This window comes from Neodiprion fabricii, chromosome 7, assembly GCF_021155785.1.
Source record: "Neodiprion fabricii isolate iyNeoFabr1 chromosome 7, iyNeoFabr1.1, whole genome shotgun sequence".
In the NCBI taxonomy this organism is placed as follows: domain Eukaryota; kingdom Metazoa; phylum Arthropoda; class Insecta; order Hymenoptera; family Diprionidae; genus Neodiprion; species Neodiprion fabricii.
This window is the reverse complement of record NC_060245.1, coordinates 14033888-14060275: the sequence shown is the minus strand read 5'-3', so window position 1 is coordinate 14060275 and position 26388 is coordinate 14033888. Positions and strand designations below refer to the sequence as shown.

The window sequence follows — 26388 nt, the reverse complement described above, 5'->3', positions numbered from 1 at the left end:
TGTTTACGAAAATATACAGTTTTATAATTTTTTTTTATTTGAATATAAAGCTCACAGTTTATTAAAAACATCTTTTTCGTTTTCATAATCTAACCGTCGATTTTAGAATACAGCATATATTTTCGTTTCCATTTTTATCTACTTGTGGAACCACATTCAAATCACTACATCCATTGCTGTGTCAATAGCCGCTTCCGGTTCTGCAGGAATAGTTATGCCCCCGGTGTCTATGTTCTCTTCTTCTTCCCTAGGGATTGCCAAGAAGCAATGCATCGTCTCGTCGTCTTCTTGATCCATCGTCAAACTCCCGCTCTTAGAAACGTGCTCACTCGTGGGCAATGTACCTTCCAAATCTTTCGACGGTATTTGAATCGTAATGGTCTGCGATGTGCCATCCGCGGACGTCGACGATGTCATTAAATTCGCCTCGATTGTTTTACCGTCTTTCGAAAATGCGCCAAGACAACTGTAGATCAATTGAGCCGCAGCTATGTTACCCGGAAATACCTCCACGTTCTCGTCACCTTGTTCGTAGAGAAAACAAAATTTGTTATTTAGTATAAATGAAAACATAATTAAGATGGTACATACAAGTAAACGGCTAAAAAAGAGAGTGAATTTTGAGAATTCATAACTCGACAACCAATTATTCAATTCGATCTAGGTTTGTTTTATTTAAAAGTATAAGATATGTACACCCACGAACACGGAATCTGTCGCCCCGGAATAGGCAATTAAAGTGACACGTTCAATTTAATTTGACGATAGCTTGGGTAATATAGGGATCCGTTAACTCGAGTGCAGGCAAAATGCGAGGCTAGCGAGCGAATAAAGCTTGTAGTCACCAGATCCCTACTTTATCTAAACTATCGTCAACCTAAATTGACCGTGTCACTTCGGTTACCTATTCCGGAAGCGACAGACACCGTGTCGGTAGGTATACGTCAAGCTTCATTTAATTTTTGTTTTTAAAATCAGAATCCATCAACAGGTGGCTATAGGTAATGGCATCAACCTTTTTGTTCAATGATAGGTGTGAGCATGATGTTACTTCAAAGCGCATTGCCGGATGACTATACGAGAACTACCCCGCTCCGACCTTATCTTCATTCAAATCTATTGCGTACTCATAGGTAAGTAAGCTCTGAGTAAATTTTCATGTAAAAATATTGATTCATTCGCGTGGTACTGTCAAAAAACAAAAATTCGAAAATATTTTTTGTCTCACAAACTATTTGAATGGTTTGTTCCGCCTAAACGCAAGTTGTACACTACCAAGTAGTATAACTTTAATAACAAAGTATAATTTTTGGACTGTAAAAAGTGTTTATAAAATTTTTGAATTATTCCATACAAAATTTTCGGCTGTCTCGGAAGAATACCACTCTATTTTTTGTAAGTTATATTTCTATAACTACAATACGACATATATTTTTTGAGTATTTTCCAAGTGGTGGAACAGGGCGAAAAATAATAATAACAATAATAATGAATCTTAATAATTCTCCGTTTGTTGAGGAAACCAAGCAAGCGAAATTCTAGCTGCATAACAAGTGAATGTTGAAAGGTTGTTGATTTTTTTTTTTACTATACGATTTTGGATACGAACGAATATCCCATAGGAAAAATGGTTTTTGGTAAATTTCTTCGTCGGGTTCGGAATTATTAGTTTTTTGAACGAAACAACTTTTCATAAAATTCCTATATGCAGTTGATAGGATCACACTGTGGAATACGTGCAAAAATCGGCGAATTAGATGTTTCAGAAGAAAAATTTTAAAAGAAAAAAATAATGAGTAATTTCCTGTTTTTACTGACAGACTGCTCAGTTCTAAGTATTATAACTTTCACTGCAATAAGATATGTGCGTAATATGATAATAAATTAAAATCGAAACTTATCAGGAGGAATAAGCCAAAAGTATATTTCTATTTTTATTTCACATGAATCAGATGTATTTATTCACATCAATTTTATGTTATTCTACTGAGTCAATGATTTGAAATTCATAAAGAAGGTTCAAAATCATCCAGCACTCTACATAATGGATTTTACGTTGTCCCTTCGTCCCTTATAGCCTGCAAGTAATTTGTAGTAGGCTGCATCTTTGACAACTTTTCGATCGTCTTTTTTCTGTCTTTCGTGCAATCGATTGCTCAGTCACTGTGAATTCGTTGTCTGAATGTTCCTTACATTAAATTCGCTTATTGCCGTCTAGAAAAAAGAAAAGGTGGGAACTTAGAATGAATTGCATACAATGCTGGACAGTTTTCGAATTTTTTAATCGATCCTAAATCATTTACTGGAAAACATGGTACCATGTTGCTGTTGTTACGTACTCAGTTCCGCTTCGCACTCACACCTCATTTTTCGTCCCTTCTATCTAGAAGCCTCTTCATTTCTGTTCAGGCCGTTGGCCAGTATAGATATTCAAAGTTGCCGCTCGTACGACTTATCAGCCGCCAGAGGCGCGCTTGGGGTCTCTCCCCTCTCGCGAAAACCGTTGCCACGCCGTAACAGCAGCCAGAGATCTCACGACGCCTGATCACATGGACGTGCGAGAAAAAAATAAAGAAACCCAAAACCAGCAACACTGAGTTTGATTAACCTACAAAAAAAAGTAACAAATAAAAGAGAAAAAACGTGCCAAGCACACGGCTAAACAAAAGCTGCACGTAACATTGGTCCTTCGAGCCGGATAAAACGAACTGTTAGCGCTAAATACGCGTGTTTGTGTGTGTGTGACTTGTGCGTGCGACAACGGATATTTTTCGATCGTACCAAGCACGATCATCGTGACACGTACAAGCGTGTAAATGAATCAATTCAAACAAAAAATATTCGAGAATATTGCATCTCTATAGCGTTGTTTATCGAGAGCGAAGAAAATTTCGTTCGCGTCAACACCACGAGGTACGCTCGTAATTCGAAGACCGTGCGAAATAAGGCAGCAAAGAAGCAGGGCATCGTTGATCATCCAAGGACGAAACGAGATGTACGGCGACGGCAAATGACAACAATCAAAAGGTTCTCAGGTGAGTCTCCGTTGCCCATTCCTTAAAAATACAGTCCATTCTCTAAAAAATATAGTCCATTTAACTCCCATAAATTTATATCGCTTCGGTAAAAAAAAAAAAAAAAAAAAGGCGGGCGTATTAACATGGCCGAAGGCGAGGCCGCACAGCGTCTTGCAAAGGCGGAAAGAACTCAAGCAAAATCGGCATGCACGCGTGGAAAAACTTTTGTAGACGAGTTGGGCGAGAGGCAAGTTTCGGTTGTCGAGCTGCGGCAACGACAAACAAAATTTCGCGAATGTTGGCAAGCATTCGAGGACTCTCAATCGGAGATCGAGCTTTTTGAAACAACAAACGAACAACAAATTGCGCACAATGTTGAGCGTCAAACTTTCGAATCGAAGTATTTCTCGGTTGACGCGAAATTCGAGGAACTTACTGTCGAACGTTCGGCAGTCGGACTCAGCCCATTCGAGCATCTCAGGCTATGCGAGAGTCGCGATGACCTTCACCAGCAAAATGTAAACATGCGTTTACCGCGAATCGATCTTCCGACGTTCTCGAGTTCGTACGAAGATTGGCGTCCTTTTCACGACATATTCTGTTCCATGATATAAGAGAATGCGGCTTTACCAGCGATTCAAAAACTGCATTATTTCAAGGAGGCTTTCAAGGGCGAAGCAGCTGACGGCATTGGCTCTCTCGAACTAACGGTCGAGAATTACGTAGAGGCATGGGCAATGTTGAACGAACGATACGATAATCAACGCGTGATCGTGCAAAAGCACATCAAGGCCATTTTTGATCAGCCGGTTTTGCACAAAGAAAATCACGTGGAGCTTCGACAGCTTTTAGATACGATTCTGAAACATTTGCGGGCTCTTAAGGTCTTGAAGCGTTGTACTGACACATGAGATGACCTCATCATTCATTTAATCACGAGCAAGTTGGCACCGGCCACGAATAAAGAATGGGAAACTAGTCTAAAGGACTCGAATTTGCCAACTCTGAGTGAATAAACCGATTTTCTTTCTCATCGTTGTCGCGCTCTCGAAGCGGTCGACAGAAGGCCACCGGGTACAGCGTCGTCAAATAATACTGACAAAACAGTCTCGAAAAGATCTACGTCATCGAACGTAGTAACCGAAAAGGTAGTATGCAGTTTCTGTAAGGGCGATCACCCGGTATTTCGTTGCAGCAATTTTCGCGGGCTTTCGGTCGATCAGCGCTTTCAGGAAATAAAGGGGCTAAGACTATGCTCAAATTGCCTGAATTCTACCGAATATCAAGCTAAACAGTGCAACGCCGGTTCGTGCAAAAAATGCAATAAAAAGCACAATACTCTGCTTCACATGGAAACAAATCAGCATTCGAAGGGCACCGAGACGAGCTCGTCGAAGTTCCGCGCTCTCGCCCAATCATCGCCAACAAGCGCAAATCACGCAGCAAGCTCAGCAGGACATCACGTTTTATTGTCAACAGCGATGGTTCACATCCGAGACGTCAAGGGTGGCATACATTCTTGTCGCGTGCTTCTCGATAATGGTTCACAATCGAACTTTATAACCGCAGATCTCGTGAAAAAACTCGGGCTTAGGCAGTTTTCCACCTGCGTACCGATTAACGGTGTGGGAGATCCGAGGGCCGAGACGCATAGCTCCGTTAAGGTGATTTTACAATCTCGTTTTAACGGTTTTAACTCAGAACTCAATTGCCTTGTATTGCGTAAGATCACGCAAGACATTTCAACAGTCCCTATCAGTCAATCTGACATTCGCATTCCACCGGGAATCGCGCTAGCTGATCCAGTTTTTCTGAAGTCATCAAGAATCGATATGCTCATAGGCGTAGAGGTTTTTTGGGAAATCACGTGTATAGGTCAAATAAAGGCTACGGAAACTCAGCCATGTTGGCAGAAAACGCACTTGGGATGGATCGCGGCAGGCGGAGTTGTCACGGCATCTCGCATGGGATCGACGGTGTGCAATCTGAGCATAGTAATATAAATGACGAGTTAAACAATATGATGATGCGGTTTTGGGAAATCGAGCATGGCGCGCGGAAGAGCGAGATGTCCCTCGACGAACGCAAGTGTGAGGAGCATTTCGATTCGACTAGCAAGCGAAATACAGAAGGACGATTTATTGTCAAGCTTCCGATTAAATTGAAGAGAACAATTTCGAAATTTTCAGGTCAGTTGAAAAATTAACGACGGAGCCAGGAATCGAACCTGGTATCTAGAGAAGCTTTACCGGAGACTTACTCTACTAGACCACTTAGCCGCCCTGACTACATGTCATTAATTTCTCTCATTACCTGTATTTTGAGAAATGTTTGTTTTCGTGTGCCTTTGAATATATTTACATATTTTGAAGTTCGTCGCGATAGCACATATTTTGACTTTGTGTGTGAAACTTGTTGACATGTGCACACATGTGACGTTTCTATGTGGCTATTAATATTTGTTGATATGAAATACCATATACGATGATCTTCCGATTAAAGCCGAAGAATTTTCTCGTCTTGGTCTATCCGAGGACACGGCAATACGTCGATTCAAAAATCTCAAAAGGCGTCTCAATCGAAAAGAGAATACGCTGAATTCATATACGAATACGAATCCTTGGGACACATGAGGGAGGTCCAGGGCGATGATTCAGCTACGATGCCTAAATACTATCTGCCGCACCACTGTGTAACTAAGGTGGAAAACTCTACAACCAAATTGAGGGTTGTTTTCGATGCCTCATGTAAGACGACTTCAGGTATTTCGCTCAATGACGCTCTTATGATCGGTACTGCATTACAGTAAGATTTGTTCTCAATCGTCGTGAGGTTTCGGACATTCAAATATGTTATGATCGCCGATATTGCCAAGTTGTACCGTCAAGTACTCGTCGACCAATGACAAGTGGCTTTGCAGCGGATCGTCTGGCGCGATCACCCGGACGAGAAAATCAGAGAATTTGAATTGTTGACGCTCACGTATGGAACGGGTCCAACGCCGTTTTTGGCGATCAAATCGCTCAGAACTCTCGCCGAAATAGAAGCAAAAAATTATCCCGTTGCATCGAAAATCGTTTTGCGCGATTTTTATGTCGACGATTTAATCACTGGGGCAAACTCGAAACCGGAGGCCATACAAATTCGTAACGAAACGACGAAACTTCTCGTTAAAGGCGGGTTCGTACTGCGAAAATGGGCCTCAAATGACTTGGAGCTGCTCGACAATATTCCCGAGTCGTTGACAATGAGTTCGATACGCTCATTGCATAAGGGAGCTGTCTTCAAGACTCTTGGCATTCAGTGGAACCCGAGCGACGATGCATTTCAATATATTATATCAATGGACACGAGTCATACTCAACGCGTGACTAAAAGAACAATCTTGTCATGCGTCGCACAAATCTTCGACTCATTGGGTCTCATCGGTCCGGTCATCTTGCTGGCGAAGATTATTATCCAAAGGTTGTGGATATTGCAGCTATGCTGGGATGAGTCACTGCCGTCGGAATTGCACACGGAATGGAACATTTACAAATCACAGATCGAGCAACTCAATCAACTTCGAATTCCACCCAACGCGGTAGAGGCCAACGCCGGCAGTCACGTTGAACTGCATGGGTTCTGTGACGCTTGTGAGAGCGCATACGGAGCATGCGTATACATGCGTGTTACCGATCGCAATGGTGTGCATCGCACGAGTTTATTGTGCTCGAAGTCTCGGGTAGCTCCCTTAAAGGCGGTATCTTTGCCTAGATTGGAGTTGTGTGGCGTTTAGCTATCGGCACAATTAATCGACAACGTTGTCCCGATATTGGAGCTAAAGATACACGCGAAATACTGTTGGACCGATGCCACAATAGTCATCGATTGGATCAGATCACCAAGCCACAGTTTCAACACGTTCGTCGCAAATCGCGTTGGAGAAATTCAAGAGCTTACAACAATAGAAAGTTGGCATCACGTGGATAACCCTGCGGACATTCTATCTCGTGGTACTAATCGCGAGGCACTCAGGTGTTCAGCTCTATGGTGGAGCGGTCCACAGTGGCTAAACAAGGACAAATCTTCGTGGCCTAGAGTAGTCCGGGCAGTCGCGAATATCGAAGAATTACCCGAACAGCGTAAGGCGGTTGTCGCAGCCACTGTATTACAGGAGTTTGACATGACCGAACGATTCTCATCCTACGCTCGACTATTAAAGAGGGTTGCAATGTGTCTTCGTTTCGCGCATAATGCACGGTCTGAATCAGATCGAAGAAGGTCGGGTCCCATATCGGCACGAGAGCTAGAAACGTCCAGAAAGACTACTGTTAAGAGATTTGAACGCGTGACTTTCCATAAGGAAGTCGCGGATATCGAAGATCAACGATCAATCGGACGGGAAAGTCGTCTACTCGGCTTAAATCCGTTCTTGGATCGCGAGGGACTATTACGGGTCGGTGGCCGTCTAAAAAACTCGAATCTATCCTATGCGGCCAAACATCAGTTGGTTTTGTCGGCTCGCAATCGATTCACTCAGCTCATCATCGAGCATGAGCATCGGAAATCGCTTCACGCGGGCTCTCAGGCTACGTTGGGGGCCGTACAATCTCGGTACTGGCCGCTAAGCGCTGGAGGAGTCGTTCGCACGGTCGTACATAAATTCGTCACATGCTTTAAAGCAAAACCCCGTGCGTCCGAACAAATCATGGGCGACCTTCCTTCTTCTCGCGTAACACCGTCGCGCCCGTTCAGCAATACCGGCGTGGACTATTTCGGTCCAATTTTCGTTCGAGAAGGGAAGAGGTGTAACGCGAAAAAATCGAAGGCCTGGGTCACGATATTTATTTGTCTCGCCACGAAGGCCGTCGACATCGAGCTAGTGTCGGACTTGACCGCGGAAGGTTTTCTAAACACGCTGAAGCGCTTCATCGGTCGACGAGGAAAACCATCGGACATATTCTCAGACAACGGCACCAACTTTGTAGGAGCAAACCGAGAATTAGAGGAGTTGCGCAATCTCTTCAATAGTGAGGAAGTTCGACATCGCATCATGAATGAGATGGCCGCTGATGCTATCACGTGGCATTTTATTACCCCGCGAGCACCGCATTTTGGTGGACTATGGGAGGCCGCTGTACGATCCACCAAATATAATTTCAACCGAGTAGCAGTGGATGCGTCGCTGACCTTCGAGGAAACGGTCACTTTATTAACTCAGATCGAAGCGATATTAAATTCAAGATCATTAACTCCCGTGTCCTCTGATCCTGAAAATAGCTCCTATCTAACTCCTGGACACTTTTTGATTGGAGACTCACTTATTTCCTATTATTATATATTATTATATATTATTATTTTGGCACCGGAACCGAGTTTGCAACATTTGCCAATGAATCGGCTATCTCGCTGGCAACGCATCGAGCATATGCGTCAGCAGTTTTGGAAGCGGTGGTCTGTTGATTACTTACATCAAATGCAACGACGCACGAAGTGGAAACAAAATGAAGGGCCTCTCATCGAGCTCGGGCAAATGGTGGTCGTGCGAGAAAACGATCTGCCCCATCAGGCTTGGCTCATGGGTCGGGTCGTCGCAGTTCATCCCGGGGCCGACGAAACCGTCAGGGCGGCCAGCGTCAAAACATCTAGAGAAATCTTTAAGCGACCAACTAGAGATTGCATATTACCGATTGAAACCTAACTTTTTGTTTTTTGACCTTACAGGCCAAGTTTTCTTTTAAATATATTATCTGTATCAATTATCTATCATTGTTTTTCACAAATCTGTATTCATTTATGTTGATGAGTCTGACCACATCAAGGCGCGTGATATGTTCAGGCCGTTGGCCAGTATATATATATATATTCAAAGTTGCCGCTCGTGCGACTCGTCAGCCGCCAGAGGCGCGCTTGGGGCCTCTCCCCTCTCGCGAAAACCGCTGCCACGCCGTGGCAGCAGCCAGAGATCTCGCGACGCCCGATCACATGGACGTGCGAGAGAAAAATACAGAAACCCAAAACCAATAACACTGAGTTTGATTAACCTACAAAAAAAAAAAAAGTAACAAATAAAAGAGAAAAAACGTACCAAGCACACGGCTAAACAAGAGCTGTACGTAACAATTTCATTAGACTATTCAATCTCTCGCACAGCCGGTGCACAGCTGACTATCTCCTCTCATTCCTAGAACCCTGATCATGCACTCTGCTTTCTGCACTCAATCAAGCTTTGTTCTGCTCATCCCAAGTCACTTTATCTTTACCTCTCAATCTACGTACTTTTCATCTACCTTCGAAACTGTTCGCTTCGTCTCCACGGTTTCAAACCAATAAATAAACATCAAACTCATATGCCAATAATACCACGCATTTATTCAATCCTACTGCTCAACTTCTCGGTTGCTCTTAAGCGCAAAAGCAAAGTTGAACCCAGTTGGACTCTATTATAATAGAAACATAATGTGAAATACTTTTTTAAACATCTACTTGGAAAGTTGGATTTTCGAACCCTGTGAAGCGCGCGTAATATGCCCTATTTTCTAACGGTGCGGTAAAACTCTCATCGTTGGCGCATGCTTACTGTTAAAATGCTATATTTTACATAATAGGACTTTTTTGGCACATGCGCACTTTCAAATAGCTTAAATAGACGCATTGTGTAATTGAGCGTAAATTATCTAACTTCTATTTCATGCGCTGTCAGTGGCACCTCGCTTGAAAGCAGACGAATGTGCGAAAGCAGTTAAGTAGTAACGGTAGAACAATAGCCGCGAGAAAGCGCGTACATATGTACAATAATACAAGCGCGCTGCATATCCTTATCCGTTGAAAGTATCAAGATTGCCACATTATTTTCGCTTTTATAAGCAACAAAATGAAAAAAAAAACTTTTTTTGCGTATAATTGTTAATAAAACAAAGACTATAGATACGAGCTGAAAACATAAAAAAATACAACTACGGACTGCCGTTCGTGCGATAGCACAGTCGGAATTCCGTTAGTAGTTTTGTCACAGAATCACTTATTTTCTGCTCTATTGCTTGGTCTATGAGTCTTGTTGCTCGGCACAGGCGAGCAGCTTTGGATGTTTTTGGCCTAAGTCAGTTCCGCTCCGCAGTTTCGGTGTTCATTACAATGTGCATGTGGGGATGTAACGTCACAGAGTAGTGACATGAGGCAGCTCTAGTGAAAACCAAAGTCTGTGAAAAAGACAGCTTTGGTACTCGTAGCGAAGTCAGTGACAAGGCGACTCTGATGCAAGCTCGAATCCGTAAAACGCATTAGAACAGCTAAACTGGGGTGTTTTCAAGTTGGCCGGCCCAAACGCTTCCTTTTATGAATAGAGGATTTCTGTTTCTTGTATCATAAATTCCATGTATTACGAATCACAAAACTCGCCGTAACAGGGGATTCACGAGCTGACGCTTTTACAAAATTCGGCCACGTTACAACGGAGACAGAGTGAAGTCGAAAAAAAAGGAAACTTTCATGAATTATGAGCTGTTAAATAGCACCAAAAAATAGCCACTCAAACATCGACCCCCAGTTTTTCACCGTATTATTGAAGTCTATGTATTCTTCCTAGCATAGACATTTTCGTCTGCATCAATTCTAGGCACGGTACAAAGTAAGCAGCCTAATTATATTTTTATATTACCCATGAACTCAAGCGTGTGCTGTAACATGCACGAGATTTTTGAGAGCAAACTTCTCATGAACCCGCGTTACTGTGAATAATCTTTGTCTTTGTACATGTGGAATGTGATTAAAGAATAAAAAGAAACTACCCTTTTACATGGGGAGAAAACTTAGTTGGGTCTGCTAACTCGAGGTACCTTGAGATATCGAGCCTGCCTTTTTCGTAGACTTGGTCGAGTCGCCAGAGATACCTTCTAGCCCTATTGCAACCGACTAGGGTAAAGGTTGCCGTAGCCGCCATGTACCACAAAACAGGCAAATCAGAATTCGGTGTCTGTCGTGCCTAAATCATGTTTTAAAAATTTTATCTGACCTACTTTTTCAATTTATATTTTTAATTCTTATAGTTTGCAGTTTTATTAATTAAAAATTTGCTTAGTCTAACTATTTTTCAAAGGTTGTTCTGTTTATTTTACCAGAAACTTCGTAAATACAACGCTATTCGTAAATCATATTTGCGATAGCAAATTCCGTACGGTAAAAAATCACTTCAATAAATGTTCGAAAACATTTCCGCTCACTTCAAAGCACCGTTGATTATTTATTTGAAATTGTTCGACTGTCGATAGTAGTACAGCTTGAGGTACAGCTCTCGAAATTGCGCGACATTCGTTGATAATTCGATAATTGTAATCGTACATACGGTTTACGAATAACGTTTCATTCTGAAGGTTTCTGACAAAATATACAAAAATCCTTTTAAATATAGTTTAAATGCGGTAATTTTCTACTACTATTCGAGCCCTACCTATATGTACGGAGGATCACCTTAAGATCACACTTTTACGTTTTACGTTTGAAAGTTTGAGAATTTAAAAATTTTTTAAATTGAAGTAATTTTTTAGAATTTTTAATAATAAAATGAACAAAATTATGAATAAATATCTTCAAATCAGTGGAATAAATATAAAAAAAATAGTTTCCACTTTCGGATAGGGGTTATACATAAATTACATCAGACAAATGTCATGGTTTCTGCCCCTTTCTTCGTTGTGACGCCATTCATTTAGCAATTTTTAATTCAGAACTTGATCAAACCAACACTTTAAATATTACTTGTTAATTATTATTATTTGTTGTTTTTTCAAATAAAGTAACAATTTGCACGTTTTCAGATAATAGATAGGTACTCAAAATCAATAGAAAAAATTCTTATATTGTTTTTAGCTGAAAGAAAATTTGATAATCCTGTGTCCATGGACTTTCAAAGCATTTCTTTATATTATTAATTACTGGTAGCCCCTAATTCCTTATATTATTTTATGGCGATGGAAAAAATGGAAGAATCAACATGTTCTTCGTCGAGTTACAGAGCATGGTCGTTATTGTTTATCAAATTGGTTCTTGTATAAACTGTTTACTTGGAATGGCAACTAAATAATAAAATTAAAAACAAAAAAACGAACATATGAAGAATTTTGGAGAATGTATTCGTTTTGAGGGTAGGAAAGTTATTAAAAAAAATAACCGCTAGGGAAAAAAATCTAAAGTGATTCAGAATTAATGCTATTTAAAGTTAAGATAACCATACGAAAGATTATGAACAAAATCAAAAATGGTGAGGGATAATCATTGGTTGAGTTGGCATGGAATACCTCATATACTCGTATTTATATTAAAAAAGGCGGATTCTCTCAGCCTGCCCCAGGTTCCATAAGCGATGGGTAGAAAGTTATCGGCTATCCAAATCTAACCGTTAAAATAGTAATGACTTGTGGAAATAAACTAATAATCCAATTACCAACAAGGTCGTTGTATTTGAAACTTTCTCATTCATTAAGCACAGTGCATGTATACATTTTTGAAACCTCTCCTAATGAGGTAGTCCAGAATAAATTATTTGTCTGATTTACCATTGAAATTGACAAATAATATGCAATATGCATAGTAGTTTTTTATCTTCTCAACAAACACTCTAAAATATAAAGGTTACTGGTACTTTAAGTTTCATTGTTACGCCAATATGTAGCATTGTGGCATCATTAACAGGTAGTCGAAAACTGGGAATATTTCATCATTTTGGAAATGTTCAGAATCGAAAACAGTTTGCGAATAAACATGAATACAATTTTTCAAAAGATGCAATAAGAAAATGTCAAAAACAAGTCTGTTGAACTTATTCTTATTTCTATGTCAAATAAATACGTGTCCACGATCTAGTCTAGTCGATATGCTCAAAATGGTCTAAAATAGAGATACTGCTCTTAAAATGATGTGCGATAGCTCATTGGATTCGGAATGACGCCTAGACAAATCTACTAAAAAATTTTATCAGCACATAAAAAATTGCAAAAGTTATAAACAATTAAAGATGAAAAAAACGTCATTTCGTTTTTCGCCAATATCTCGTAGACTATTCATACTTCTGAAATTTCAAAATAAGATTCTTAAAGAGAAGGAAATTTCCAATAAAAAACTAAATAACAAAATATTGTTGAGTATGTATATAAGAAAGCCTCCACGAAGCGAAATATTTTTGCGACAATTATTTAAACATTTTTTTTTCATTTACAATGAACACGGAAGTTGGACAAAATTTTGTTACTTAACAATCGTTTAACGTGTTGAAAAATTAACTTTAAGTAAAATTTCCAACGGGGATAAATTTTTTGAAATGTTCAAAATACACCATAATTTTTTCAAATTTTCAAAAAATATTCAATACCTTAAAAAAATTAATCAACATGTCGTACTCGCTTTTGACGCTGTGCGCGTGACCTAAAAACGAAGCGCGGAGACCCATTTTCAGCGTTAAATTAAAATTATAAATAATGGAGATAGAGTTCCGGAAGCTAGAAGTTTTTTATTGGAAATCTCCTCCTCTTTGAGAATCTTTTTTAAAAATTTCAGAAATATGAATAGTCTATGAGATATTGGCGAGAAACGAAATGCCTTTTTTTCATCTTTAATTGTTTATAACTTTTGCAATTTTTTATGTGCTCATAAACTTTTTTAGCACATTTGTATAGGCGACATTCCGAATCCAATGAGCTATCGCACATGATTTTAAGAGCAATATCTCTATTTTAGAACATTTTGAGCTTATCGACTAGACTAATATAGGTATAGTGCCAGCTAAAGGTTGAATAGGGGCTATTCCGCGTCAACCGGATCAGTCATCTCTCAGATATTTTTTTAATTTGGCATGTGGATTGTGTAGGGGGAGTTAGATTTTTGTGCCAAAGCGCGAATCTCGTAATGCAAAATTTATTATTTTTTTTTATTAACAATAACAAATTAGACTCCCATTTTTTTCAAAAATTCATAACTTCGGCAAAAAATTAGATACAATATTTTTTTTTTTTCAAATTACGCGGATAGCTCCATAGAATTAAAAAAAAAAATACGAAATGGTAAAAAAAAGTTGTTATCAATTGTTTATTTAACAATTAATTTTTCAAAGATTTTTAAAACAGTGACTGAGACGACCAAAAAATTTTTTTTAAATTCTGACATGTTCCTCGAACTGTACTACAACCTGTGAATTAATTCCAGAGGGGTGTTTTTCTTCGTTTTCGAATAAAAAATCATTGAAGGTGTCGATGCGCATGAAATTGCGGCGCGCCGAGTCTCTACGTAATGGCGGGCGGCCAGTTGCCGTCCACCGCTAGCCCGCGGTGGCGTCGCAGCGTTATTTTAGAGTCATTTTCACGATGTAGGACATGATTGAAGAATCTGAAAAAAATACCGTACCTTCACAAGGCCTGCTCAAAGCGATAAGTGAAGTTTCAAGAATGTGTTTTTCACCGTTTTTTTATTACAGAGATTCAAAATCTGTTATGACGCATTATGATTCACGCATGAATTACGGATACAGGTCAAGGGTTGTTCCAGGATATGGAATACCTGCACCTGTGCATGCGACACCTAAATCCTTTATTATCCGGGTAATCCGTGTCACCACCTCGATTCCGCGAAGGGGTCATTTGGTCATTCTATTCTTCAATCAGTTGAAGACACGTCACCAAATATCAAATAATAGAATTCAGGCAAATAGATTCGCTAAAATCAGGTACATTGAATTGCACCTGCATTATGTTAGCCCCATTGGTGGAATTCAACCAATCAGAAGGGTTGTTGGGTGGGTGAAGCACTATTCTGAACGTATATTAATTTCGAGCATTTCAAAATGCATAACATTCAATCGAATACCAGTGTATCGATCAGTGCAATATATCGTCTCATTCTTCACACAAGTAATTCATATCTGAAAGCAATGTCTACAATAGTTGTGAAACGGTGCCGTAATTCTTTCCAAAGGGTTGGCCATAATTGGGTGCGAAATTTGATAAAGCCAGTGACACCAGCATTACGGAAAAAGTTTCCAGACCTAGGAGAATATGTGTGCATGGATTGTCGAATAAAATTGTACAAATGCAACACAATTACTCCATCTGATAAAAACGAGGTAATTGATATGAATCATAATTATGCGAGTGGTGACGATCTTGATTCACCTTCACCAATTAGTGAACAGAGTAGTGTGGAAATATTTCTTGAGAATGATATCGGGCAAGAATTGTTGTGTGATATGAAAGAATTGTTTATTAACGCGAATTGTGTCGCGCAAAAAATTAAATATCTCACAATGACTCCTCGTAGCTGGTCCATCAGAGAATTGGAGTTACAATTTGCTTGTTCATATAGAATGGCTCGTAAAGCAAAAATATTGCAAAGTTAGCGTAATTATTCGACGATAATTTCGTAGAAAGTATCAGCTACAAACGGTGGACTCATACGGATCGATCTGTTTTAGAAACGATCACGCAAGAAACGGAAACGTTCCTCGAGACGCTAAAGAAACAGACGATATCCCTCAATAAACATAATTTCATCGCTAGACAGCAAAGTGCATATTTGAAAGACAGAAAAAGTCGTCTACAACCAGGGGAGTTCTTAGTTTTGGGTGACTTTGCTGAAAACTATGCATTTGTTGTTCAAGATGAAATTCAAAGCTTCCACTGGAATAACAATCAAGCTACCATCCATCCTTTTGTTGTGCATTGTGTTGAAAATGAGGACTTAAAGCATAAGAGCTTCGTTATTATCTCAGAAAATCTACAACATAATACAGTCGCGGTCCATCTGTTTCAGAAGAAACTAATCAGTAGGCTTTTTGAGTTCTTCGGTAGTGAAGTTATCAAGAAAATGATTTATTTTACTGACGGTGCTAGTGCACAATATAAAAATAAAAGTAACTTCATTAATTTGACTCATCATTTTGACGACTTTAATGTCGAGGCTGAATGGCATTTCTTTGCAACGTCATATGGAAAAAGTCCATGTGATGGCATTGGTGGAACTGTGAAAAGATTTGCTGCACGTGCAAGCCTACAACGGCCCAATGAAAATCATATTTTGATTCCAAGGCAATTATTCGAATAGAGTGTGAGTGCATTGAAAAATATCACATTTGACTTCTGCAGCAACAGCGAACATGAAGAACATGAAAAATTATTGAAGCCGCGATTGAACCAAGCAATAACGGTCGAAGGCATTCGACGATTCCATTCATTTTTACCTCTGTCAATAAAAACTGTAGAATGTAGGGTTTACTCTTCCTCTGATGAGTCATTCACCCGTAAATCTATGCGCTAAGATAGCAACGTAAGTTATGACGAAAACTTTTGCTCACATTCCTAAGTTTAATGCCCAGTTTGATCAAAGATCAATAGATTGTATCCATAGAATGAGCGATTTATTTGTATGAAATATATAATTGTAAGTGCGTTCATTTCGCAGCTTCCACATATCTTCGGGGGTAATTATAAGTACTAAAATAAGTAGCAAGTTATGTAATTATTATCATTTATGTGCACTCTCATGGTGTGTAACCGTTATTTCCAATCTCTGTAATAAAAAAACGGTGAAAAACACATTCTTGAAACTTCACTTATCGCTTTGAGCAGGCTTTGTGAAGGTACAGTATTTTTTTCAGATTCTTCAATCATGTCCTACATCGTGAAAATGATTCTAAAATAACGCTGCGACGCCACCGCGGGCTAGCGGTGGACGGCAACTGGCCGCCCGCCATTACGTAGAGACTCGGCGCGCCGCAATTTCATGCGCATCGACACCTTCAATGATTTTTTATTCGAAAACGAAGAAAAACACCCCTCTGGAATCAATTCACAGGTTGTAGTACAGTTCGAGGAACATGTCAGAATTTAAAAAAAATTTTTTGGTCGTCTCAGTCACTGTTTTAAAAATCTTTGAAAAATTAATTGTTAAATAAACAATTGATAACAACTTTTTTTTTACCATTTCGTATTTTTTTTTTAATTCTATGGAGCTATCCGCGTAATTTGAAAAAAAAAAATATTGTATCTAATTTTTTGCCGAAGTTATGAATTTTTGAAAAAAATGGGAGTCTAATTTGTTATTGTTAATAAAAAAAAATAATAAATTTTGCATTACGAGATTCGCGCTTTGGCACAAAAATCTAACTCCCCCTACACAATCCACATGCCAAATTAAAAAAATATCTGAGAGATGACCGATTTGGTTGACGCGGAGTAGCCCATAGTTCATGGAAAAACATAACTTTTTTCAATCTTCTGTAATATAAGAAAAACCATTTCCGAAACGAGTAAGTTAAAAAATCTTAAAAAATTTACAGAGAGTACCTTTAAGAAGTACTACTATGTAACCAATTGTGGAACAGATCCGAGAGAGTAAAAAAAAGTAGCTGATTGTGAGTTGGCGGAGAACACCTCACATATGCCTTGCGTCGTATACTCACAATCAGTATATTATTTCATTGTCCAACCCATCTTGATTTAAGGAAGCAAAATATTAAACGCGTCTACACTGCTTGATTGTTCTGACGAAGTGACCATGATAAGCTTTGCTAACGAGGACCTAATAGACGTGAGTCTGTATTAAAATACATGCAAAGGTTTATGATGTTACTGTTATATCTGTTCTAGGTAATAGAATAAGTAAGTGGTTTAAAAAGCCAATCGATCACAGTTGTGTACAACTGATACGTCATTCCTTTGCCACGCGGAGTACGTGCGCCAGATCCGTGAAGGTAAATCTCACAAAATAGGAAATCAATATAAGATGATTTTCCTTATAGTAACTTTATCGGCAATAAAATTCTTTTCTTTACAAAACCTGGTATCGTTTTGGTATAGTCTTAAGGGGTATGGCCACTGTAAATTTTTTGAAAAATCGATTTTTTTTTTATTGGCTTCAAAAATAGTTTAAACCCTCTAGAATAAGGAAAAAAAGGTCCCGTGCGAGAAAAATTTTTTTTTGGCCCCCAAATCATCTTCAAGCCGAAAAACTGTCCTAGATATCGCGATGGATATCGCTGTTTGCACATTCAATGGCGGCCTTACCAACGTCTTGCAAATATTCAAGATATACATACAAGATATTCACATACAACAGCACAAGAAAACAAATTTGAACTAACTGGTGATGAGAGGAATTAACGACATCAGAGTCAGGGCGGCTAGGTGGTCTAGTGGAGTAAGGCTCCGGTAAACCATCGCTAGATACCAGGTTCGATTCCTGGCTCCGTCGTTAATTTTTCGAATTTACCAGTTTTTCAAATTTATATCTTCAAATATTCAAGATGTTGGAGGTGGAAATTGGTGTACAGTTATATAATTTCTGCATCGAAGCCGACGCCAAACGCATTACGCACGCGGAGACATCTCTGAGCGACGCAGAAAAAAGTGCGCGCGCGCTCCAAAAATCCACCAGGAAAGACGAAGAAGACGAAAATTTGGCCATCGAAGGACAAATGTATGGTGCTGGGATTGCAGACTAACGGTAAATTTTTTTTTTACCTTTTTTTTTTTATTTTTTCCAATAAAAAACTATTCGCAAAACTTTAAACGCGTTTTTCTCGAAACACGGTTTTTCAAAATGGCACGCAGCATCACTCGAACAATTTTCATTTTTTTTACTTGAAATTTTGACCAGATGTGAACATTAACATTATCTTGAGAATGTCGATCCGGATTTTCAATAACTTTATTTATTGATTTTTTATTAACAAAAAACTAGCCGTTTTTTCGTCAAAAATCAATTTTTTTTTTTCAAACGCACGCCAAATCCACAAAAATTGATAATTTTTAAAATCCGATCGACATTCTCTAGCTATAACCCTCTAGATTGATGGTTTTTTTTTTGTTCTAGATTCAAAAGTGCACCAGTGGTGCTGCGTGCCGCGGAGCCCTGCAAGCAAAACATGCCCCGGGAAGATAGCTGTGGAACCGCCATTTTGTTTTTTTTTGCTGTAAAAAAATTTGATAATAAAGTTTAATGTATGCCCGATAACACCCTTAAAAGTTTTTTTTTCAATTACTTTCAATTTTGGAAGCAGAAAATTCGTGAAAAAACCTTTTTTTTGGACCGTTACAGTGGCGTTACCCCTTAAGATATACGAGAAAATAACTTAATGTTTGTCATTTCATATGGCTCTGTTTGTGGTGTAAGACTATTGGAGTCTTTAAGGCTCACGTTCAAAAGTATTAAAGCTTTTTGGTGATCACCCTGTGGTCACCTATACAAAAAACTACTGTGCTTTCGCATTGATTAATAACAAAGCGTTGGAATATTAATATTGAGACATTTATATTTCTCCTAATGGTTACATAACATGAAATTTTTGCCGAGATGTACTATACTTCAGGCAGGTAACGGAGGGGCATACGCACAGCTCATGCTTTTGCTCTGTTTTCTGCGCGACCGTTTGCGCTTAACTCCATGTTGTTGTGGAAGTAACTTAAATAGCGGATGCCAACCCTGGTAAAATAGCTAAGTTTCTAGAACAGTCAGTAGTTAAATACCCCAGATTTCAGGGTGGTGAAACACTAATATCGCTTGACCGTTATGAGATTGTATAACATTATATATAATTATATAAAAGAAAATTTACTCGAGTTGTTATATGAATTCATCGTACAGCAATAATTATTTTGGAATAGTACTCATTTCATTTTTTTTGGATCGTTGATTACGTTTCGAACGTCGAATTCAGACAATTCGGTATGAAAAGTTCTAATTTTTGAAATTCGATGTGAAATTCGTAATCAGCAACCCAAAAAACCCAGGAGCACCAAGTTTCATCCAAATCGAGTGATGATTAGATTCTGGTCCAACATATTGGATCCGCCATTTTTAATTTTGAAATTTAGAGTTTGGATTAGTAATCAGCGACCTCGAAAACTTCTGAATACCGAGCTTCATTCAAATCGAGTAACTTCTTAAACTTTGGTCCACCATATTGAGTCCATCATTATGAATTTTAAAATTATAACTCCAGATGCCTAATTACACCCTCGAAAACACACGTGAATAGATTTTCAGGTTTTTTCCCGTAATTAAAATGAGATATAGGAATATGTCCCCAAATTTGACGTTTCAGCCCATTGTGTGCTGTCGTGCGCGCTGTAAACGCGAAAGTATAAATATATATGAGAATGTACAGATATCACTCGCAAAGTTTGTGTTTTGCATGTGGGACGCATATTAAACCTTTTATTTGCTATCAATAAACAAAAAAACTCCGAACTTTGATTAACAAAACATTTAAAAAGAGATTGAGAATACTCAATTTGGAAAAGACACGTCAATGCAATCAGATTCTCTAACGAGAGAATCCTAAAGAGAGACAGATCCTCTTCTTGTTGTAATACCAACTCTTCAAAACAAAAGAAGAAAGCAATGTCAACTCCGTTCATTCGTCATCGACAAATATATATGCTTATCTCATCAAAATAGAAAATAGGGGACGGCACTGATTCCTCTTCCCACTCTTCCCTAACTTCACACTCATCGGAAATCGCCTACTTTCCGCACTTTTAACACATACTATTTTATTGACATTCAAGATTACTTTTGACTTTATGATCACTGCTAACCTGTACATCCTACCACAGTGAAAGTTATAACACTTGAGACTGAGCAGCCTGTCGGTGCAAAAAGCACTTGATATTACGATTCCCCGATTTTTGTACACATATCACAGTGTATTTCTATCAACCGCACATAAATATTCTGCAAAAAGCAGTTTCGTTCGAATATAATAACTCCGAAAACGATACTGAAAATTAAGAAAAATAATTTTATGCAAAAAAAAAAAATCAGTACCCATCCAATACACATCTAGGTATGTGATGGAGCTTGAATTTCGCTTGCTTGGTTCCCATAACATAGTTGACAAGGTGGCCGCAATTAACATGGAAAACTGTACCCTAAAAGACCCACCTGCGGACGAGGGGTTATTGAACGGAGAAATATTCAATTCTATTTTCATTGATTTTTATTCACCCTGTTCTAGCGCTCACAATTAGAAAATTTTCAAGAAGTAAAATATTGTCGTTCAGTGACAGGAGAGCTAAATAAAAAAAAAGTAGGAGTCTTTTTTTGAGAAAGCGAAAGAAATTTTTTTGAATGTGTCAAATTTTCTTAAATATTTTAATCCTGTCCGAAAAATCTGATTTTTATTTACAGTTGTGCTACGTTTCCTGACAATATCTCGTGAATGAATGAATATTTTTAATTGAAAAAGTACTGAAATCTTACTAATGTATGAGCACATAACATATGTAAATGAGGTTATTTGAGGTTATTTGAGGTTAAATGAGGCAATTTTCGAATGGTTATAAAGTTATGGCTTTTGAAAACAGTGTTTTTGGGTAAACGATCTTCTTTTTAAATTACCTATCTTTCTTTTCAGTTGAATAAAAAAAGTTATAAATTTTGGACTTGAACTGAAATTTCAGCTTCAGATAGCTACGGTTTCGTTGATATTTTTTTTTTTTTGTACTGCATCAAAAAAGATAAACTATCCAAGAATACGGTCTTCGAATTTAAACTAAGTTGGCTAAACCGTTTTTGTGATATCTTGGGCACCGAAAAACATTTTATGGAGTAAAATAGTTCACCAGTTATTTTCAGTAACAGTACTTTATATTAATTCATTCTAATAAAAAAAAAAATATGTAAGTGAAGCTCAGTCTGCGTAAAGTTGAATAAAACAAACCCGAATCGATTGGTTGATGAAATATAAATTTTAGAAAATCACCGACGATTACAGCTATCTGTTCGTCAATAGCGTATTGTTCAGAGTATAAGCTGATCTCGCATGTAAGACAACCCCTAATTCGGAGACAGTATTTCAGTGTTTTTCTTAATTACGCACATATAGTCGGAGAGCCGACTGCACCATATCTTCCCTCATCGAACATACGGTTAAAATGCAAAAGAATCGATATAGTGGTCAATAGGGTGCCAGACTTTATAGACAATGGATCCTGTCCGGAGTGTCAAAAAAATGTTACTTCCGGTCAGTTTTTTCGAGGTTATCTTTCCTCATCGAACATATGATTGAAACTAGTACCAATCGATAGGGGAGGTCGAATACTTGAAGAAAAAACCGGGGTGCCAACCCCCAGCCTGTCAGGGGGGAGCGGCAGCCACCCCTAAGTGTAGGCTTTTTTGGTCCTTAACTTCTCTCATTATTTTTTTATTAATTGAAGGTTGAACCTCCCCGTACCTGAAAGCCACCCCCAAAAGTCGAACGACTTTACTTACGACTACACTTAGGGGTGGCTGCCGCCCCCCCGGACAGAGTAGGGGTTGGCACCGCGGTTTTTTCTCCAAGTACTCGACCTCCCCTATCGATTGGTACTAGTTTCAATCGTATGTTCGATGAGGGAAGATAACCTCGACAAAACTGAACGGAAGTGACATTTTTTTGACACTCCGGACAGGATCCATTCTCTATAAAGCCTGGCACCCTATTGACCACTATATTCCCCATCGATTCATATGCATTTTGGCCGTATGTTCGATGAGGGAGGATATGGTGCGGTCGGCTCCTGGACTAATAAAACGGGGTCGCGTATAAGAAGAAAATAGTGTCGGCAGGTGCTCTCAACGACTAAAAACCTCGGCTTATACTCGGAGGAAAACGGTATATTCCCTTAAAATGGATACCTTGAAATTCGCCTTACCTTTTTTTTGAGTGGCAGCCTTTATGAGTCCCTTTTCGTGGTTTCCAACGTGCTGTACGTAACTTTCCTTATTCACCGTTTTGAATGGGCACAAGTCGCAAGTATAGACACCAGCCAGCAAAGGATGTTTAGATCTTAGGTGGTTTTTATAGCTGTTGCTCTGAATCGCGGAATAAGAACAATGGGGACATTTGTAAGGTCTTACACCTGCAACAAATGAAACTTTTTTAATAAGAAGTCAAAGAAGGGTAGAAAAAAAAGAGATCAGATGATCAAGTTGATTAGTTTTTACTAATTAATGAATTTTCTGAGACCGATACATTATATTCAACTCCACAGTTTTATTGCCGGTTAAGAATCGAAAACTTTTACATTTAATTCAAAAAATATTAATAAATAAGTAGAGAAATAAATATGAACATTAAAAAGAATCTATCTTAAATATTTTGCAAGCAATTAATTTAGACACGAAATGATATTTAATTTATGAAAGTTCGAGAGATAATGTGCTTCTGGTCACACAAGAATACATCAGAAATAAACCGTAAATAATAAATATGGATAAATAATCAAATACAATAACTACCTGTGTGACGCATTATGTGTCGTCGCAATGAATTATGATCACCAGTTTTATAGTCGCAAATGTCGCAGCTGTAAGGTTTGTCGCCAGTGTGTTGACGTAAATGCATTTGAAGCATAGCTTTTCGCGCACTCGAATGTCCGCAGACATTGCAAACGTAAGGTCTCAGCTTGGAGTGAACAGCTTGCATGTGATTCTTGAGACATTTTGAATCGGCATATGTCTTACCACATAATTCGCAAGTCTTTGACGTGTACCACCTAGGTGCTTCGTTTGATTTTCTATTTAAATGCATTACGCGATGATTACGTAATTGGCTTGATTGCTTAAAACACTTGCCACATACTGGACATTCATATTCACGATTCTCACTGTGTACTCTCATGTGAGTGACAAGTTTCACCATAGTTGCACTTTTGTATGTTTCACACATTTTACATGACAGAAGGTCAATATCTAGAAACAAAGGTCCAATTATTTTTTTTTTAAGAAAAAAAAAACAGCGTAACGTTCAGATGATAATCCTGGTAACATGCATGTAATCTGAATAACAATGGTTCAACATTTTATGAGCACTAAAGCTGAAGAACCTGCAATGAAGTCGACTCACCAATCTTATGCTCTTTCCACAAATGCAAGCTGCATGGTTTCCATTTAGAAAATTTGACGTCTTTACAAATATTGCATTTGAATGCATGGGCGTGCTGTGAATCCATATGGCAGTTGGCGTGTTGATGCATCAGTTCTTCGCTGCTGAACTTGTATAAGCAGCCTTGGTGCATGCATCTGGAAAAAAAATATAAGGGCGTTTGGATTTACTGACAATCTAACAATGCATCAAATGGAATTTACAACAAGCTTTAAGACTTGTATCTTACACGAACTCTTGCACACGGAAAAAAAACTAACAGACTTACTTAACGTTTTTTTCCTTCATTTCGAGCCTTTGCATATTTTTACCAATGATTTTTCTCGGACCAAGCATTTTAGATACTTTAATGTTGTGTTTGCCATCATTATTCTCCCCACATTCGTCTGAGTAACCATTTACCAAGTAAGGTTGTTGAGGATAACTGAGAGAACCGTTGTTCACAGCTGTATCAGATCCGTCATCCATCAGTTGGTGATCCTGAATATAAAATATTTCTATCAAATCTGAAACTAGATTATTACAAATTTACAGATTTGCAAATAAATAAAGTTCACTATATAATTGACAGAATAAATTTAAATTAAACTATAACATAATTATTATGGGATGAAAAATGTACTTCAATGAAAAATTACTTGTATCATGTGATTCCGACACTCGTCAATTGTTTCAAAACAACTTGAACATTCACCACACATATAGACAAGTTTTATATCATCGTAATTTTTAAATTCATTTCGTTCCTTTTCCTACAAAATATGCAAAAATTGATATGTGTTTTTTTTTTCAATTAAGAAAAGCTACAGCTTGTAAATGAAGAAATGTTAGTGCCTGAATAATGTGAAACACAATTTATACTTACCGTTAACCTAAAAATGTTACCAAGATAATAGTGAATTCTGAGCAATTGGAGTAGTTACAAGTATTCAAAAACAAACCCAGATAGAAAAGTTATAATTCTTACTGAAATCCATAGACGTTTTCCTTACCTGTCCTCCTGGATTTATATGTACATTTTCGAAGTGTTCCAACAACTGTATTTTATCCTGAGTGGTATACGGACATATTTTACACTTGAAAGCAGTAACAACTTCAGCAAAATCACTAGCGTTCAAACTGTCCAGTCCGATAACGAATTTTTTATCGTCAAGAACAGCGACATGGTTAGTCAAAGAATTTTGTCTATCGCCATTATCAGCATCATCAATTTGTTCAACCAAAATATCATCTTCCCTCAAATATTCAGGCGATCTAACTGAATCCGCATTTTCATGTTCGTCTTCTTTTTCTGTTATCACGGACTCAGCGTTGCTGGACTGATCGACATATTTATTAAAATCGAATTCCTTCAACTCTCCGTCTTGAAAGGTATAAATTTGTCGATCCAAATAGACTAGCGGAACTGAATATTCGTCATTCTCGTAAGGGGGAACATCTGAGTACCCGTTGGCAGCCTTCTCCTGCGGCATTGAATTGGCAACAGTGTTATCGTAGTTTGGTATTGCTTGTAGAAGAAATTGGGTGCCATTTATTTCACATCGTAAATACGACATATTATCCAAGTTATCTTCTTTACTCATCTCAGGTGATTTAAAATTTATGCCTCGTGGAAAACCTAAGAATAAAATAAGAGCAATTATTATCATACATGCGTATAAGAAAGGTACGTGAATAATTTCAGATGACCTACTTCACAGACTGTATCAAGTTTCATTAAGTTCTATACCTTTTTATGCTCTTCCTAGAAAATTTGATATGTACAAATAGCTGATCATCCGTGCAGGATTTTTTCAAATAGGACTTCCGCACAATTGGTATTTTAAAGCGATATCCTGGCGCCATATTAAACTAAGGAAAGGGTGAAGAAGAAAAGATGTATAGCGTGTGAATAGAGGTCGATCATTTTGTAGAATAAGTCAAGTGCTGCGATTAAAGTACATCGTTACAAAACAAATACATTTGATTTGAGCAATTATGTGAGTTTATACGATGCAAAAAACAGATACGAATGATCACTTACTTTGATCGATATTGGAAGAGCCTTTACAACGGTGACATATCATCACAATTATTATTGTACAATTAGATTGTATAAATAACAAATGCTGTTGATATCATAATAAAAGAAAATTATTCAACCACTTTGATGTATAATTCTATTTGTACAAGCGACCAAATCGTCGTCGACTTCTTGGAATATTTTCAAAAATTAACTTGTCTCTGAGAAACAAGATAATCACACGCACTTGCGAATCACGGACATTATTATTCGTTACCATTGATAACAGGTGTTAAAACTGAAGATTTTTATGGCCGTTCATTACATTCAACGGGATAAAGCCGGCTGTTGCTCTCCAACCATTAACATGGATCCACTCAAGCCCTACGGTCACGAAGATTTGATTCGCAGTCAATCGGTTAAGATAACCTAAAAATTATTCTCTACGCAAAATTTTGCCGCACGCTCAAATGCAAAGC

At 38.2% G+C, this 26388-nt stretch overlaps 1 protein-coding gene and 1 long non-coding RNA gene across 4 annotated transcripts; one reads left to right on the top strand and one right to left on the bottom strand.

Annotated features, from left to right (window-relative positions):
• Positions 1 to 26388, bottom strand: LOC124186186 (zinc finger protein 211-like). 3 transcript variants are annotated; one of them, XM_046577663.1, is made up of 9 exons: positions 25931 to 26387; positions 25637 to 25758; positions 24900 to 25525; positions 24546 to 24659; positions 24176 to 24387; positions 23869 to 24044; positions 23262 to 23714; positions 22676 to 22882; positions 1 to 524 (listed from the first exon to the last, which is right to left on the bottom strand). In XM_046577663.1, exons 3-9 carry the CDS (start codon positions 25488 to 25490, stop codon positions 157 to 159), a joined length of 2121 nt encoding a protein of 706 aa, XP_046433619.1. In that variant the 5' UTR covers positions 25491 to 25525; positions 25637 to 25758; positions 25931 to 26387; the 3' UTR covers positions 1 to 156. The 3 variants fall into 3 exon arrangements, with proteins under 3 accessions (XP_046433619.1, XP_046433620.1, XP_046433622.1); XM_046577664.1 differs by having other exon boundaries at positions 26187 to 26387; XM_046577666.1 differs by lacking the exon at positions 24546 to 24659 and having other exon boundaries at positions 25931 to 26388.
• On the top strand, positions 17993 to 18970 carry LOC124186193. Its single transcript, XR_006871590.1, has 3 exons — positions 17993 to 18187; positions 18283 to 18482; positions 18852 to 18970. It is a non-coding gene; the product is annotated as an uncharacterized LOC124186193 (long non-coding RNA).

What these genes read in the sequence shown, in the direction of transcription:
- LOC124186186 (XM_046577663.1), bottom strand. Translation starts at nt 25,490, where the DNA reads ATGAGTAAAGAAGATAACTTGGATAATATGTCGTATTTACGATGTGAA. An exon ending in GTGGAAAGAGCATAAGATTG is followed by an intron (nt 23,715 to 23,868) that starts GTGAGTCGACTT and finishes CTTTGTTTCTAG; the next exon opens with ATATTGACCTTCTGTCATGT. An exon ending in GGCTGCCACTCAAAAAAAAG is followed by an intron (nt 525 to 22,675) that starts GTAAGGCGAATT and finishes TCTACGAACAAG; the next exon opens with GTGACGAGAACGTGGAGGTA.